The sequence below is a fragment of the Mytilus edulis genome, chromosome 3 (assembly GCF_963676685.1).
Source record: "Mytilus edulis chromosome 3, xbMytEdul2.2, whole genome shotgun sequence".
Taxonomy (NCBI): Eukaryota; Metazoa; Mollusca; class Bivalvia; order Mytilida; family Mytilidae; genus Mytilus; species Mytilus edulis.
This window is the reverse complement of record NC_092346.1, coordinates 15,066,790-15,085,928: the sequence shown is the minus strand read 5'-3', so window position 1 is coordinate 15,085,928 and position 19,139 is coordinate 15,066,790. Positions and strand designations below refer to the sequence as shown.

Genomic DNA, 19,139 nt, shown 5'->3' with positions numbered 1-19,139 from the left:
TCAATTGACCCCTTAAGGGGTTATTGTCCTTTAATGACAATTTTTCACAATTTGTTCATCATATTTGCTAACTTTAAAAAATCTTCTCCTCTGAAACTACTGAATGGATTTGGTTAAAACTTAGCATGGTTGTTCCTTAGATTATCCTGCATAAACTGTGTGCTTTGATTTTTGATCCGTCAAAAAACATGGCCGCCGTTACTTAAAATAGAACATAGGGGTCAAATGCAGTTTTTGGCTTATATCTCAAAAACGAAAGCTTTAAGAGCAAATCTGACATGGAGTAAAAATGTTCATTAGGTCAATATCTATCAGCCCTGAAATTTTCAGATGAATCAAACATCCAATTGTTGGGTTGCTGCCACTTAATTGGTAATTTTAAGGAAATTTTGCAGTTTTTGGTCATTATCTTGAATATTATTATAGATAAAGATAAACTGTAAACAGCAAATATGATCAGCAAAGTAAGATCTACAAATAAGTCAATTTGACCAAAATTGTCAATTGACCTCTTTAGGAGTTATTGCCCTTTAAAGACTTTTTTCACAATTTGTTCATCATGTTGACTTACTTTAAAAAATCTTCTCTTATGAAACTGCTGTATCAATTTCAGCCAAACTTAGGCTAAATGAGTTTCAGAGTTTCAGAGTATCTAGTATAAATTTTATATTTCATTTCCTTGTATGTCAAGAAACATAGCTCCTATGGCTAAAATAGAACATAGGAGAAAATGATTTTTTTTTTGCTTTTGAAGAAAATAGGACGATTCAAAGAACATTTAAATAAATTGAAAAGCCAAAATAATCATTGATGAGAGATTAAACCAAAAAAATTCAGGTGAGCGATTCAGGCTCTTGAGAGCCTCTTGTTTAAAAAAAGAAATTATGCTAGACAAAAAAAATCATTTTAACACTTACAGAATTAATTTTCCTGTGTAGGAATATTATGTATACTTGTGAAGTAAGTTGGCATCTCATTCACCAATGAATCCAGACTTAAAATACTGCATTAATGGATTAATTAGATTATGAAATTAATTTATAGATACAGTTGAAATACCACTTGCAGTACCGGTAATAAAAAAGTCAAATAACATATTTTACATCTTTGAGAATTTTCTTGTTTTAGTGGCAAGGTCAGTGGGAAGGATATGAAAAGATTAACTTACTAAAAGAAGTGTTGAAGTTATGTGGCGATGAAGTTCTCAGTCAACTTACTACACATATACAACAAAGGTATAATTTACCAAACAAAAGATGTTAATTGGTACTGTGGAATCATTATTTTTGTGGGGTACCAATTTTCATGGATTTTGTGGGTATAGATAAACCACAACTTTTAATGTTCAACGAATCACAAATTTTCTATAAGGTTGTATGCAGACATTGGTAAAACTATGAAATCAAATATCCATGAAAATGTAAGTTTTTCTTAATCCACGAAAATTGGTAGCCACGAAAATAAATGAATCCACATTATATTGTATTAAACAATAAATTCTTTTGATTCAGTGATATGTTTATATACATTTCTAAAGAATCTATGGTTACAAGAAGGAAATTACTACCAACACAGTTATCTTGTATACTATATTATTATTATATAACAGATTATAGGCTACCATATCACCTATATTGTATGCTTCAGTGATTTATGTTACAGAGTTCGCGAAATCTTTTTCCCCCTGGTGGTCCTTGAAGAAAATCTGCTGGTCCTCACTATTAATCTAGTGAAAAATACTAAAAGTGTGTCAGTCCTATACAAAATTTTGGTGGTGAAATCCTGAGGACTGACACTTTTCGCGAACTCTGATGTTATGTTTTCCTTTAAATCCATTGTATTGCATGTTATTCAGAATCTCCACAAAGGATATAAACTCAAATTACCTTTCAGTGTTTAACATCCCCTGAGCCATCAGGCAAAGGGGACATAAGGCACTGACAGGGAATATGAGCCCATGGCATCTGTGAAGACCATATAACAATTATATTATACTGAAGTGCCCTGATTTACACATTATTTACCATTCTGATCTTCATTTTTGATCAGATGATACATGTATATAGCTATAGGCTCATATGCTCTGTCAATATAACCAATCAACATGATTAACCAAGGTATTTCACATCAGTATTATATATATAGATTCTATCAATAAGTCAAGTGTGAATCGATATTTATCAACTCGAGACAGTTAATTATCAAATTTAAAACGTGAGACTTGCCTTAAGTTTTAAATATTGAATAATATTTATAATAATAGAACAACATGATAGGACTACATTTTTTGTTGTTATATTTTTTGGCAAATTTTTTTGTTTGTTCTATAATTAAACAACATTTTTATTTAGTTATGGGCTTAAAGATTAATCATTAACCATTTCCATTTTATTTTACAGAATTAGAGACACCAGAGATGTGAATCGGCTGTCAGATAAACTTTTGCTGTACATTTTTTCCTTTTTGACACCACATGAGATTTTTAAAGCTTCACAGGTGAGTCTGTCAGGTTTAAGACCAATTGTGATATAGTGTATTCCTGAATATAAAACCTCTGTTGCCATCTCGGTTAGTGCAATAGTTTTGAAAATAGTAACCAAGCCTTGACAGTTGCATGGAGAGAACATGGAGAGATTAAGCTAATTTGTCAACATTTGGGACACTCCTAAGTTATTGTGAAAAAATTAAAATGTGCATCTAATTAAATAGTCATTTGAAAAATTGGATTGCAGATTTATTTGCTGAAACTTATTTTTCTGTAATTAGACCTTATGGAAAGAAAGTTAATGGATGAGTTGTAGGTATTCCTATGATCACCAATTAGAACCTTGTTCTATTGTTATGAATCACATTTTATTGCCAATCTTGGTTACAGTGAGTTGACTATAGGTGTTACTGTAAAACTTTACCTATAGCTCAACCTGTTTTTAAAATTGACAATACAATAGGGACATTTAAATTGACCAGTTGGTATTGTTAGATTTAAATATACCTTGATGCTACCTGTAAAAAATTTTATTCACCTAACCCAAAGTTTCAGCATGCTTTTTTCCTGAACTTTTTCTTACCTAGGATTATTCTATTGAGAGATTTTTATTTTACTGTCATTCAAAATATTAGGAGTGATCAAGCCAAACAAGAATGACTATATCATATATGTTATTTTCTTGCAGTTTATTTAAAATTGCATGGCCTAAAATGCACTACATTTCATCTTAATGTTTGCATAGCCACTACTAGCAGTGTTTAATACCCTAAATAATCCAGTCGTAATATTTCACTCACTTTATGAAACATCAAAATCATATTTGAATAAACAATTTCATTTATTTTTTTACACTAATATTTGACATCTCATCCAGAATTCCAAAGTTTTTAAATAATTCCCAATTTTATTTTTCACTACTTCACTAGATTTATTTCTAAATCCATAGTATAAATTCTGATTAACTTCCCATGATATACATCCTAATTTAACAGGTGCAGAATCTATACATAATTCAGAATCTTGTATTTTTTTTTATATCATTTCCATTACTATATTCCAAATAGTTATCCTCACTTTACAAATATTTTGTAATATTTTATTTATATTTTTACTATATATCACTTGATTTTTCTATATCCACAGTAAACATTTTATTTCATTTCCTATTATAAATTTCCAAATCAAACAATATTTGATCCAGAATTTTATAATGACTATTTCCAATTTCACATTCACTTAAAACATTTCCTCACGTTAGGAATATTTTAGAATATTTTACTTTCATTTTTCACTTTATCACTAGATTAGACTATATCCACTGCATTAATTCAACATTTTATTTCATTTCAAAGATCCCATTTAAATGGTAAATCATCATAAGTTTGTAATAGATCCCAAATTAATAATGAATGTTTTTAAAATCACATTTAAAGCCACAGAAACATGTTGGATGAACTCACACTATATCTCCTACTTGAATTCCAGTTTTGAAATTTTTTAATCTTTAACATAACTAAATCCCATAGTATGAAAATTTGAATTTCCTTGAGCGAACACAGCATTTTATGCACAAAAGTCCCACTAATATTATAATAGATTTCAAAGAAAAAACACAGCAAGGTATACTCCAAAATTATTTTCGAATTTTACATGTACAACATCATATGTACGCCCCACAAAACAGTTTGAATGAATTATTTCCTCCTTGATGTCCTTCATGACAATAAAATCTTGAAAAAAACACATCACATTATAAGAAGCAAAATTGCTATAAAAAATCTAAGAAGTGAATTCAAATAAAATAAATCCAATATTGTATGCACAATGACACCAAAAGATTTCAAACATTGCAAATAATAATCCAAAATGAGAATCTTGAAGGGACATGTGAAGAAATGAACAATATATCCATCTGAAAATTTAAACTAAACACCTGAACAGCTATTTCTTGTTTCACTGGCAGCTGGACAATACTATATATAAGGGTTAGAATTTTAAAGAAGCATTTACTGTGTAAAAACAGTTTAATTTTCAAACATAGTAATACATATTTAATTTAATCTTTTACTGATTTAGAATTTTAGGTAAAAAATAGATAAATTATATATATCAGGGATTTAAAACAATGAAAACCAAAACTATTTACTTCCCTATCAATTTTTTAATAGAATAATCCTAGGTAAGAAAAAGTTCAGGAAGAAAGCATGCTGAAACTTTGGGTTAGATGAATAAAAATCTTTACAGGTAGCATCAAGGTAGATTTAAATCTAACAATACCAACTGGTCAATTTAAATGTTCCTATTGTGTTGTCAATTTTAAAAACAGGTTGAGCTATAGGTAAAGTTTTACAGTAACACCTATAGTCAACTCACTGTAAGATTGTTTAAATCTAATTTGTTGATAATTTATCAACACTTATTGCTACCTTGATTTTTAATTATTAAAGGAGAGTCAACTACTTATTAAACTAATTAAATAAGCTTTTATTAGCTCACCTGGCCCAAAGGGCCAAGTGAGCTTATGCCATCACTTGGCGTCCGTCGTCTTCCGTCGTCTGTCGTCGTAAACTATTTCAAGAATCTTCTCCTCTGAAACTACTAGGCCAAATACTTCCAAACTTTAACTGAATGTTCCTTAGGGTATCTAGTTTATAAATTGTATCCGAAGTTTTGATCTATCAACAAACATGGTCGCCATTGCTAAAAATAGAACTTAGGGGTCAAATGCAGTTTTTGGCTTATATCTCAAAAACTAAATTAGTAAGAGCAAAAGGGACAGGGAGTCAAAGTGATGAAAAGGTCAAGATCTATCTGCTATGTAATTTTCAGGCTAATTGAACAACCTATTGTTGGGTAAATGTCAGATATAGTTATTTTTTTAGGAAATTTTACAGGTTTTGAATAATTATCTTTAAAATTATAGTAGATAGAAAGAAAGTTTAAATGAGAAAAATTTTCAGCTAAGTAAGATCTACAAATAAGTCAGCATGATCAAAATAATATAGATAATTATATCTAGCGATTTGATTAAGCAAATTTTGCAGTTTTTGGTTATTATCTTGAATATTATCATAGATAGAGATAAACTGTAAACAACAAAAATGTTTATCAAAGTAAGGTCTACAAATAAGTTTAATGACTAAAAATGCCAGTTGACGCCTTAAGGAGTAATTGCCCTTTAATGATAATTTTACACAATTTTTCATTGTTTGCTAACTTAAAAAAATCTTTTTCTCTTAAACTACTGAACCAATTTCACTTTAACTTAAAACTTAACAATCCTTAGGGTAACTTGTATTAATTTGTTTTTTATACCCCCCAAAAAACAAAGTTTTGGGGAAGTATATAGGAATCACCCTGTCCGTCCGTCTGTCTGTCCATATGTCTCGTAAACGCAACTCCTCCTTAATGGATGGACCAATATTAATGAAACTTCACACAGTTGTAGTACACAACCTGAGGATGTGCATGAAGGAAAATGTTTCTGGTCGGAATTATTTTAGGGGTCATCCATAATTGTCAACCATTTTCCAAAGTGTACAAAACATACACTTTTTCAGACCCCCCACCCTCCCTCAGAAAGTGTACATCAACCATTTTCAGATTTCAAAACAAGAATCAATAATTCTTAATAAAAAGAAGATCCTGTCGATTAAAGTTTAGTTTAATATAGAAATTTGCATTGAATAAAAAAATGAAAGATATCTGACTGTTTTATTTCATTTGATGAAAAAAAAGCGTATTGTAAAAATGTTGATTTTTGAACCCCCTCCCCCCAAGTGAACGTTTTGTACACTTTGGAAAATGGTTGATAATTATGGATGACCCCTTATGGGAGATAATTGATTTTACTTAGTTAAATATAGCTATAAATGGCAACAAGTCTGTAAGCGCAACTACTCCTAAACAGATTAATCAATATTGATGAAACTTTACACAGTTTTTGTACACAACCTGTAGATGTGCAAGAAGGAAGATATTTCTGGTAAGATTTTTTTCAAGGGAGATAAGCACAACTGTACCAATATTAATTAAACTTTACACAGATCCAGTACATGACCAGAGAATGTGCATAAAGGAAGATATTCTTGGTCTGAAATATTTGAAGGGAGATAATTAACTTAATTTATATAGATTTAGTTATTTTTTTGGTTTCTACACACTGACTTAAAATATGCAAAGAGAGAGAACTCTAATTATTATTAATTTTAAATGTTCTTTCATTTCCTTTTACTTCAAGAAAAATAGCCAATGTTGCTTGGGGTAAAATGCATTATTTTTGCCTGTGAAGAAAATATGACAAATACAAAGAATGTTTGAATGGCATATTTTAGCACACACTGAAAAGCAAAAATAATCATTGATGAATGATTTATACAAAAAATTTGAAGGTGAGCGATTCAGGCTCTTGAGAGCCTCTTGTTGAAGTTTATTTATATAAATTTGTTAATTTCAGGTGTGCAGGAGATGGAGGTTCTTATGTGATACAGATGATCTCTGGATGATTAAATGTCATGAACTAGGTATTGAATTATTGTATGGTAAAGATTGTACAAAGTCAAATCAACTCCATATATACACTCGTTGGTTTGCTATATTACATAAATCTTTATAAACACAATGTAGTTCAGATCAGTGTGTGGTGTCCATACTTTAGATTCTATCCATTATCTAGCAATTTATGGATACCTCAATTTGCAAAAGAATATATGTTTTTACCAAACTTTTAAAGAAAACCTTTTTATTAAAATACATACTGTCAGATGTAGTATGTAAATAGAATGAAATTCAAAACAGTGTGGCTGTGGCCATTGATTGACACATTAAATTCATCCATTGACTGGGACAATTTACATGAACATTTGTCTGTAACGACTACTGTTCACGACGTACCTACGATAGACATTTAAACTGTGGGGTCACCAAAGGTTTCTTAATGCCTTTAATTATAAAATAATTTAAAAAATTAATCAGGAATAACCTTTATGTTTTGATTTATATAATTGATATAAATCAAAACATCGTATTATTTCTGATTTTAGTTTTTCGAATTACTTTATTAAGGTGTTGAGAACCTTTGGTGACCCCATAGTTTAAGTGTCTTTAAAAAGTACATAGTGAGCAGTGGTCGTTACATACAAACGTTCACCTAAATTGTCCCAGTCAATGGATGAATTTAATGTGTCAATCAATGGCCACAGCCACACTGTTTTGAATTTCATTCTAAGGAATCTATCGGTTATATTCTTACACTTTTATAGATCAAAGGAAATAAATCAATTAAAATATTGTCAAAATATGTTTCTTTGTTTTATTGTATAGTTTACAAAGTGATATTACTATAAAAATCAGTTGAAAAGGACTTAACTCATCATAGTGATAAAAAGCAGGGGAAAAAATCTAACAAAAACACACACAGTACGTTGCTGTGTATTTATACATATTAAAAAAACAAGGAAGACACAAAGTATACATTTCTTTTATTGTTTATTAAGTTTATTGTAATTACTTCAACTGTGGCAATCCTGGAGCTCCCTGTTTAGCTTTTTATGACTTAACTTTAGGTGTGAAAGAGGGAATAGATAACATGGATGATATTGTAATGAAGTCAAATCAAAATAAAATGGGTATAGACTGGAAGCTGGCTTATATGGAACTACAGAGAATCACACGTATGATGAAATGGGATGCCAAACAAAGAGGTAGGAATACACATTATATACACATAAATCATTTTAATTGGACAAGATTTAAACTTTTTCTAAACTCATTGATATATACAATACAGTCAAACCTGTATTGATCAGTCGATCATGGGAAGCTTTAAAAGTGACTGCTCAAGAGAGGGGACCTTTTGAAAACTTTATAAACATGTTAATATTCCTAGAAGTCAGTGATACTGTGGAAAAATGAAAGGAGGTGAACATGAGGAATTCATGCACTCATGAGGAATTCACGAATTCCTTTTCTATTACTATGGATTCATTTATTTTCGTGGGTATCAATTTTCGTGGATAGAGAAAAAAAGACGTTTCGTGGTATACGTAAATTCGTGGATCGCTGATTACAACAACAAAAATTAGATACGTAATTTGTGGATTTCTTGTTGATTTAGGAGATCATATAACATCCTTGGTTCGATCAATAATAAAACAAAACAAAAAAGAAGGAATTCATTGAAAAAGTTTTGAATTGTCAAAATCCTCTTTTAATTGGTCATTCTAGGTTAAAGTGTTCATTGCTAACTTCGATTACAATAATGGGCAGAGACAACTAATTATTTGTTTGTTTTACAATTTATAAATTCTTGTCTGAATTCTATAAGGCATTCAAAACTGTATGATTGAAAGCTAATTTCCCTAATCACGATATAATAAACAGTGATATAAGTATAAGGTGTGAAAATAAATGTTCCTGTCATAAACAATATTACCTACGGGCAATATCTTTACTTAATCCTATTGATTTTTAATCACTGGTAAACCAAACTATGACACGGTAATTAACAACTTGCAGTTATTTTCAGTTTTAATCAATTTAAAAAAGTAAATTATCACTGATATTCGATATATTTATTATAGATTTAATCAAAATACTTGTATCTTCTTTCAATAAAAAACATGTGTTATGTTACAATGTTTATTGCTAGTCAACACTATACTAGAACTGCATAACATAACCGGAAATAAACATCCAACTCCATACACATTTCTCGGGATTATTCTTCGTTGAATTCTTAAATTCGTGGTTCGCTGTGACCCACGAAACCCACGAAAATTGGTATACCATGAATAAAAATGAATCCACAGTATGTGATCTTGTTTGTAAACTGTGTCTAATTCTTTTTTTTACTTCAATACTTAACAAATATACTTTTTGTTATGATTATATTGGTAGTTTTAAAAAAGCATTAAAATTCTAGTTGTTTAAAGTTGAAATGACCATTTTCATGTGAAAATAATTTGAAAAGAGTTGGGTTTTATAGGCAAAAGGTTTTGGAGTGTATGATAGATACCAATAGGGACAGGTTACCACTGAATCGAGGTGACCATTAAGACAGGTTTGACTGTAAATTTGAAATAAAAAATTGTTAGCCAAAAAAATCAACTTCCCTGTTAACCCCAATTTAATTATTGTTTTTTACCTGTTCAGGTTGATAAAACTAGTTCATATTTTTGCTATAAAAGGTCAAGAAAACTTGCAATATTATGTACATAGCTTATTGATTAATGGTAAGTGCTATTATATACCGGTGTATGATTGTTAATTTAGAACTTTATTTCTCTAAAGAAAGTTACATTCCAATACCATGGCAACAATTTTTGCCTGTTTTGGTGACCATTCCAAGCACTGCTAAAGGTGCAGGTAAATGTCTGCTGCATGTTCAAAGATAAATGCATATTATGTCACTCATAATTGATTAAAGAGACTTTCTATGCATGGAAACTAAACTAATTATGGTTTGCATATTGTATTATTTTTTCTAATAAATTTGTATGAGTTAAATTCATATGACAGGTTGTTTTTAAGTCATAACTTTAAAAAAGATGTCAGTCAGAGAAATTACCATTCTGTTGATAATTTCATTTGGAATCAAACATTTTTGGTTTCATAATATCATTTTGGCTGTTTAAAATGTATTGATAAAATTTCTCAGTCAGTAAAAAAAAGTAAAATTGTACAGTTGTTTGTATGTCCATGGTGAAATAGAAAGGATAAAGTGTATCAATTCATGAGACAAATCAAAGACTCCAAAACCAAACATGCTTTTATTTGTGTTCTTCAACTCAAAATCATAGTGGGACCTCAAATATGGAGCTAATTATCTCATCTCACTGCAAGTTTAAGCCAGCCCCATCCACTAGTTTGTGCTAAATTCTTTGCTAGATGTCATTAACAAAACAACTATGCATTGAAGAACACAGCTACTGGGTATATTAACAAACTCAAAATTATATTAGGCAAAGAAATCTTACTTTTTGTCAGAATTTAATTGTATTTTTAAAACATATTAAGTAATTTACTTGAAAAACAAAAAGAATATATAAATATGTGTATTAAGCTAGACCTAAATGTGGTGTTCAGGTCAGGACGGGAATTGTTTAATAATAACACTAGAACATTTAAACTGCTTGAGCAAAATTTAAAATTCCAGCCACTCAAAACCACCCAGAAACAACTAGGACAATCAGAAACAATTGTGTAGATCTCATAAAAATTTGCTAGCCAGTCTTTGATTAAACCATGGCCACCACAGACAACATATCGCTTCAGTCTGAATGACAATATTTTGGGAAAGGGGAATATAAATAAAACTTACTCTATTGACATAAAAAATATTAAGAAAAGACAATTCAATCATAGGTTCATGTCAGTTGTATAATTCATAAACAACTTCAACATTGAACAAACTTACACTTGATGATCTTTTAATTATATTATAAAAAATGATAGACATAAATTTTATACAAAGTTACATTTTCAAAGAGTATGAAAGTATATATAGTTTATATTGCAGTTATAAGTACCATTCACCTTTTTGTCACCATGGGATCTAATCCATATTTGTCTCTTTGAATATAGATAAACCTGAAGATCATAAATACATTTTTTTATTGTTTAAGAAGTAAACAAATAGAAATAAAACCAGGCAAAAATAAATTTGTGTAAAATTAAGATATATTACATGTAGTGATAAATCAAATCATACAGTACGGTCAGATCAGAACTGGAAATGTTATGTAACTCATCAAACGATGTTAAACAAAACTTTATTGAAAGTTAAACAATTGATTTTAGGTAAAAACTTGATACTTTACTAAAGGGGAACCTAAATGGGATTTTGAATAATTTACAAGTGTGATAGCCAATTTATAACATTTTATGATCTTAACCAATAAACATTTCTAATTTATTACTTTATCAGTAATTCTGCTTATATTTTATTTGTTCAAGTATTTAACTTATTTAACTTGCTACACAGCATGAAGTAGCACATTTTAAGTTTTATTATGATGCATGATATGCAGTGCATAAGATTTTTGATGTTAAATCAACAGAATTATGTATGATAATAGATAACCTTTAATGAATTTTTATATCAGATTCAAGATTTGCAAAAGAAGTGGTATATTATGGTATGATGTTGTTTTGATCTCACATTTGATTTATATGTCACTTGTTATACACCTGTTAATGATAGATGTATTATTTTATAATGCAGCCTGTCTGTACGTCTGTTCAATCATATCTCAGGATAACTATAGTTGGCATTATTCAAACTGTCTGAAAAATTAAAACAATGTTTGGTTTTAGAAAGTTCGTGTTTTGAATAGTTTGAATATTGATTGGTTAGTCATTTCCAATTATTTTTTACTATCATGATAATTAAAGTTCATTGTAAGAAGTTTATTCATGGTGCCATATAGATAAGTTACCTTTTGATTAAGCTGTTTTTAAATAGTTGTTTAACAGTTTTGGGACTTGAAATTGTAAAAACTTGTGTTGGTCTTGAACAAAGTCTTGTTTTCCTTCAACTGATGATTTTTTTTTAGTAAAGGCTACATCCCTGTCGGTTTTTTACAGTGCCAGATTTTTGTTCTGAAGTCAAAACATTTCAAATTTAGGGATATGGGCATATCAAAGTTGCACTCAATGCACAGCTGTTACATAGAATAATGGATTTCCACAATCACATGGCTAGATATAATTTTATTTAATACGTATTTTGTAGCATTTTGAACACATAATTAGATAATAATCATGCATTATGTAATTGTTTACAAGCAAATTTATATGCAGTTCGCTTTTTATTTAATGTAGAGTGAAAGATATTCATTTCAATCATATATATGTGTGTATTATTAATCTTTTTTAGCTCACCTGGCCTAAAAGGCCATGTGAGCTTTTCTCATCACTTGGCGTCCGTCGTCGTCGTCGTCGTCGTCATCGTCGTCGTCGTCTGTCGTCGTTAACAATTTTTCAAACATCTTCTCCTCTGAAACTACTGAATGGATTTGAATGAAACTTAACATGATTGTTCCTTAGTATATCCTGCACAAAATGTGCGCTTCGATTTTTGATCCGTCAAAAAACATGGCCGCCGTTACTTAAAATAGAACATAGGGGTCAAATGCAGTTTTTGGCTTATATCTCAAAAACGAAAGCATTTAGAGCAAATCTGACATGGGGTAAAAATGTTCATTAGGTCAACATCTATCAGACCTGAAATTTTCAGATGAATCAAACAAACCATTGTTGGGTTGCTGCCACTTAATTGGTAATTTTAAGGAAATTTTGCAGTTTTTGGTCATTATCTTGAATATTATTATAGATAAAGATAAACTGTAAACAGCAAAAAAGATCAGCAAAGTAAGATCTACAAATAAGTTAATATGACCAAAATTGTCAATTGACCCCTTAAGGGGTTATTGTCCTTTAATGACAATTTTTCACAATTTGTTCATCATATTTGCTAACTTTAAAAAATCTTCTCCTCTGAAACTACTGAATGGATTTGGTTAAAACTTAGCATGGTTGTTCCTTAGATTATCCTGCACAAAGTGTGTGCTTTGATTTTTGATCCGTCAAAAAACATGGCCGCCGTTACTTAAAATAGAACATAGGGGTCAAATGCAGTTTTTGGCTTATATCTCAAAAACGAAAGCATTAAGAGCAAATCTGACATGGGGTAAAAATGTTCATTAGGTCAATATCTATCAGCCCTGAAATTTTCAGATGAATCAAACATCCAATTGTTGGGTTGCTGCCACTTAATTGGTAATTTTAAGGAAATTTTGCAGTTTTTGGTCATTATCTTGAATATTATTATAGATAAAGATAAACTGTAAACAGCAAAAAAGATCAGCAAAGTAAGATCTACAAATAAGTTAATATGACCAAAATTGTCAATTGACCCCTTAAGGGGTTATTGTCCTTTAATGACAATTTTTCACAATTTGTTCATCATATTTGCTAACTTTAAAAAATCTTCTCCTCTGAAACTACTGAATGGATTTGGTTAAAACTTAGCATGGTTGTTCCTTAGATTATCCTGCACAAAGTGTGTGCTTTGATTTTTGATCCGTCAAAAAACATGGCCGCCGTTACTTAAAATAGAACATAGGGGTCAAATGCAGTTTTTGGCTTATATCTCAAAAACGAAAGCATTAAGAGCAAATCTGACATGGAGTAAAAATGTTCATTAGGTCAATATCTATCAGCCCTGAAATTTTCAGATGAATCAAACATCTAATTGTTGGGTTGCTGCCACTTAATTGGTAATTTTAAGGAAATTTTGCAGTTTTTGGTCATTATCTTGAATATTATTATAGATAAAGATAAACTGTAAACAGCAAAAAAGATCAGCAAAGTAAGATCTACAAATAAGTTAATATGACCAAAATTGTCAATTGACCCCTTAAGGGGTTATTGTCCTTTAATGACAATTTTTCACAATTTGTTCATCATATTTGCTAACTTTAAAAAATCTTCTCCTCTGAAACTACTGAATGGATTTGGTTAAAACTTAGCATGGTTGTTCCTTAGATTATCCTGCACAAAGTGTGTGCTTTGATTTTTGATCCGTCAAAAAACATGGCCGCCGTTACTTAAAATAGAACATAGGGGTCAAATGCAGTTTTTGGCTTATATCTCAAAAACGAAAGCATTAAGAGCAAATCTGACATGGAGTAAAAATGTTCATTAGGTCAATATCTATCAGCCCTGAAATTTTCAGATGAATCAAACATCCAATTGTTGGGTTGCTGCCACTTAATTGGTAATTTTAAGGAAATTTTGCAGTTTTTGGTCATTATCTTGAATATTATTATAGATAAAGATAAACTGTAAACAGCAAATATGATCAGCAAAGTAAGATCTACAAATAAGTTAATATGACCAAAATTGTCAATTGACCTCTTTAGGAGTTATTGCCCTTTAAAGACTTTTTTCACAATTTGTTCATCATGTTGACTTACTTTAAAAAATCTTCTCTTATGAAACTGCTGTATCAATTTCAGCCAAACTTAGGCTAAATGAGTTTCAGAGTATCTAGTATAAATTTTATATTTCATTTCCTTGTATGTCAAGAAACATAGCTCCTATGGCTAAAATAGAACATAGGAGAAAATGATTTTTTTTTGCTTTTGAAGAAAATAGGACGATTCAAAGAACATTTAAATAAATTGAAAAGCCAAAATAATCATTGATGAGAGATTAAACCAAAAAAATTCAGGTGAGCGATTCAGGCTCTTGAGAGCCTCTTGTTTTCTACATAGTCTCAATTAATTTTTAAGCAACATCATACATATCTGTTGTTGTATGACCTCATACTAGTTAAATTTTATTCTACTGAAAAATAACACTATTCCTTTTAAAAAAACATTATAAATAGAGTATATTTGGAATATCAATATATTTGGATATTTTAAAATATTTATTGTTGTGAATTAAATCTTTATTGTCCATATAGTAATACCTAATTCTGATGAATCCAATGCTCTGTTGAATACAGATGGGAACTGTATCAGATTGTCTATCATATCTCTGTCAAACTTGTAGGAGAAAGGTGGTTTTATCACTGTAGAGGATAACTCTTGCTCAAAGTGATGATATAGAGGCTCATTCACAATAACTTCCATTCTAATGTCCTAAAATTTAAATTTAACGTTTGATGATGATGAATGGCTGCCAAAAAAAATAATAATTCTGGAAAATATCATTAAAATGTTATATGAAGATCAACACAGTTTTTTACTAGACCAACAAGCTGAGCAAGATTTGTTTTATGCACTAGTTCCCTAGGTTAACAAGTCTGTAGGAAAACATCATCCCTCAATTCCATTCTCTATTTTAAATATCAAATTTAAAGACAAAGTCCTTACTTTGATCCAGCCCAGATTTGTACCCCCAATTCCCCCAACCATTATTTTAGACAGCACACTATAAAGTAAGATTTTTAGCAATCTGCAGGTAGATACATCTTTCTTCCCCAATACATTATACTGACACATATGTTTTCCTCCTTTGATGTGTTGCCTTTTGTTGCTACATTTAAGGATTTAATAAATAAAAATAATGAGGTTTATGTAATAAAAAAAATAAACATACCTCCTGCTTTCTTGTCCTGAAATATTAAAGATGGTTGAACACGTTATTAATGTAAATAGAAGTTTGTTGTGTAATAATTATTCATCAGATGCTAAGCATAAATAAGGCCGTTAGTTTTCCTGTTTGAATTGTTTTACATTGTCATTTTGGGGCCATTTATAGCTGACTGTGCGGTATGGGTTTTGCTCATTGTAGAAGGCCGTATGGTAATCTATAGTTATTAATTTCTGTGTCATTTTGGTCTCTTGTGGACAGTTGTCTCATTGGCAATCATACTACATCTTCTTTTTTTATATTGATACTATGAGTATTCAATAACAAATATTCAATCGTCTTATCATTCATAGTAATCATATAACCTAATAGAATTAAAAATGTCATTTTATTTTGTACACTAATAAAATTTAAAATTACCGTCTTTAAGTGTGTATATACACTCATGCATAGTAAATGAATTCTAGGGTTTTTCCTTACATGCATAACAAAAAAACAAAACTATGAAACAGAAAATTCTTGTAAGAAAATTGCTAAAGATCCTTTTTGATACTAAACTATATTTGTTTTTGTTAGGTAAATACTGTAAACCAACTTATTTTCGCAGATACTTTATATCGCATTTAGCCCTTTCTTACCCATTTTGCGGCAACTTAATTTTGTGATTCTAAATTTACTTGATGACTATAAATAAGGAAAAGTCCTATTTTGATATATTTGTGACAATTTATATTCATATTATTTTTCTATTTGCGAAAGTCGCGAAAATAAATCGCTTGCCAAAAATAGTTGGTGTACAGTAGTAAACTGTATTTAAACCAAATATTGTGTGAAAATCTTTTCTTATTTCTGGTTCAACAAAACTACTTTTTTCATCAAACTACATGCATCAAAATAATGATATCTTTGAACAGTAAATGATAATTTGACAGCATTTACAAACCTTGATAAAGTTTTAGTCTGATATTTTACAGCAATCATCTGACCTTGTATAAATAATCTTTTATGTTCCCTGTAACTCAATTTACCCAATTCTAACCTCAGTTCTTCACTTGTTGTTATCTATAAATAGAAATAATCTTATATATTCTTTGTAAAAGCTGACGAGAGAAACCAGGCTTATAACTTGGTAAACCAGATGCTCATTTCATCTATATAAGACTCACAGTGGTAAAACACAAAACAATTAATTACAAATCAAATTCTAAATTGAAGAGCACTAAAATCCAAATATTCACAAAAATTGTGCCTAATACAGCTCATTCAATCCAATCATGTTAGAAAGATAGGTCCTGTTCATCCACATATGGATTACCATATTTGGCTGTGTATAATATGCACCCCCTCTACTTTTTAGGGGTAAAACATGTGTACTATATGACAGTACATAAAAATTAAGAACGGAAGTGGGGAATGTGCCAAAGAGCAGAAAACAGCCGAAGACCAGCAACAGGCCTTCAACACAGCGAGTAAATCCCGCATAAATTATTATAAGTAGAGCTTTAATATTTAATAACACTTTGATCAGGTGATCCAAATTGAACACTAACCTTTAAATCCTCATAGTAGTTCTTCAATTCAGCCAATGTAGTGGGTATAGGAGGATATGAATAATACCCACCCATGGTTAATTCCTCCTTGTATGACTGAGACCATGTGACAACATCATTAACTTGTGGCAGTGCACAATTACCTGTCACAATCTCAATCTGTTTAATAAAAAGACAATAAACATAACTTTCATCAAGTACAATGAAATATTCAAAATGTAACTCCACTGTCCCAAATTAGAGGGAGGGTTTGGTGCCCTCAAATAGTTTAACTAGCCACATTCTGTATGTACCTGTATGTGCTTGTCGGGCTTTGTCCCAAGTCTGTAACCTTTAATTCAGTTGTTGTCATTTGTTGCTGTGTAGTAAATTTTTTCTCTGCATTTTCCTTTCTCTTTGGAATTGTTTTACATTTGTCATTTTGTGGTCTTTTATGGATGACTATGTGGTATAAGCTTTGCTCAATGTTGAATGCCATATAGTGACCTACAGTTGTTAATTTCTGAATCATTTTGTCTCTTGTGAAGAGTTGTCTCATTAAAAGTCATATACCACATCTTCTTTTTCTTGTTTTCCTGACACACCTTTTTAACTACACAAGACTAATCAGCGTGCACTAGAATCAAAAGAGTAGAAACTTACATAAGTAGAGCCAGTGGATGTCAAATACATATTCCTGTCATCTTTTGACCCATGTATATGACTGATATTGCTGACTATTCTCATGTGACGACATATTAAAACTTTGCCTGGCATAACATCGTTATAGATATTTATCTAAAATGAAAATAATTAACAATTCTCATATGATAACATATTAAAACTTTGCCTGACATAACATCGTTATAGATATTTATCTAAAATGAAAATAATTAACAATTCTCATATGATAACATATTAAAACTTTGCTGAACATAACATCGTTATAGATATCGATCTTAAGTAAAAATATCAATAATTCTTATAGGATGAAATTTAAAACTACACTTTATATAACAGCATTCAAAATACAGTCTAAAATAGAAATATTAACAATTCTCATATGAAGACATATTAAAATTGTGCCTGGCATAAAATCACAAAAGATTTCTACCTAAAATAAAAATATAAACCATTCTTAAAGGATGACATATTGCAACATCATTAAAGCCACTGATCTGTAACAAATATATTATGTAAATAGTGAAAAAGTATCCCTGGCATGACATTATTAAAGACAATCTGAAACAGGTATCAAAAGTAGATTTCATAGGATTAGGCCTAAATTAATATATTTTTTGTTACCCCAATCCTGACCATGCCAAACCAGGCGTGGGTAGGTATGTAGAGAAATATTTTTTTTCCCAAAAATATTGGTCGATCCGGCAAGCCTGAAAATTGGAAATTTTATATTTGACTTAGTTTTGACAATAAAATTTTATGAGTCACACTGTTTTTGCATGGTTGGACAGGATTGGGGTGACAAACAATACTTTATTTTAGGCCTTACAGATCAAAACCTCAACTGGTTTTTGAAGTAAAAAAAATTATAGACTTTTGACTGGTATATCTAAATCTATATCTTTATTAGGGTAACTATAGATAGATACCTCAGCTGGTCTGTATATAAGGACTTTAAATGTCTTCTGACTACTTTGATCTTTCAGTTCTAACCATCTACTGATCCAGAAGCCACCAGTGTCTAAATCACTTTTACCTAAACATAAATACTTATAACTCTTAACCCTTTCCTCCATAATGACGCCTTTTGACGCCTTTCCCTTTACTCCATAATGACGCCTTTTGACGCCTGTGTAGTGCCTCAGTTGAAACTTCTATGCAATGAAAAAACTTTATCAGACTTAATAAAATTTGTATCCAATATAAAAAGAATATTCATGAGAAGATCTGACTGGAATTTCATTGATGAAATATTTGTTTTCGCAATGCATTTTAATACTTTAAACCTGATGATTTTTTTTCAATCTATGGAGGAAAGGGTTAATGAGGTAGAAACC

General features: G+C 30.2%; 2 protein-coding genes across 2 annotated transcripts in view; one reads left to right on the top strand and one right to left on the bottom strand.

The window, feature by feature from the left end:
• Positions 1–19,139, bottom strand: part of LOC139515883 (RPA-related protein RADX-like) — a 39,166-nt gene that overhangs the window by 3,062 nt on the left and 16,965 nt on the right. Inside the window, exons 9-14 of the mRNA XM_071305620.1 lie at positions 18,732–18,838; positions 17,785–17,919; positions 17,143–17,301; positions 16,536–16,654; positions 15,599–15,614; positions 14,967–15,138 (exon numbers count right to left, since the gene is read on the bottom strand). Coding sequence (XP_071161721.1) covers positions 14,967–15,138; positions 15,599–15,614; positions 16,536–16,654; positions 17,143–17,301; positions 17,785–17,919; positions 18,732–18,838 — 708 coding nt within the window. The remainder of the gene's footprint in view (positions 1–14,966; positions 15,139–15,598; positions 15,615–16,535; positions 16,655–17,142; positions 17,302–17,784; positions 17,920–18,731; positions 18,839–19,139) is intronic.
• LOC139518138 (F-box/WD repeat-containing protein 7-like) lies at positions 946–11,657 on the top strand. Its single transcript, XM_071309832.1, has 6 exons — positions 946–960; positions 1,129–1,235; positions 2,400–2,496; positions 6,945–7,011; positions 8,053–8,190; positions 11,593–11,657. The coding sequence occupies exons 1-6, from the start codon at positions 946–948 to the stop codon at positions 11,640–11,642; spliced, it is 474 nt and encodes a 157-aa protein (XP_071165933.1). The 3' UTR covers positions 11,643–11,657.

Coding starts and splice junctions, on each gene's coding strand:
- LOC139518138 (XM_071309832.1), top strand. Junction 1,236..2,399: donor ACTACACATATACAACAAAG/GTATAATTTACC, acceptor TTTATTTTACAG/AATTAGAGACACCAGAGATG. Junction 2,497..6,944: donor AGATTTTTAAAGCTTCACAG/GTGAGTCTGTCA, acceptor TGTTAATTTCAG/GTGTGCAGGAGATGGAGGTT.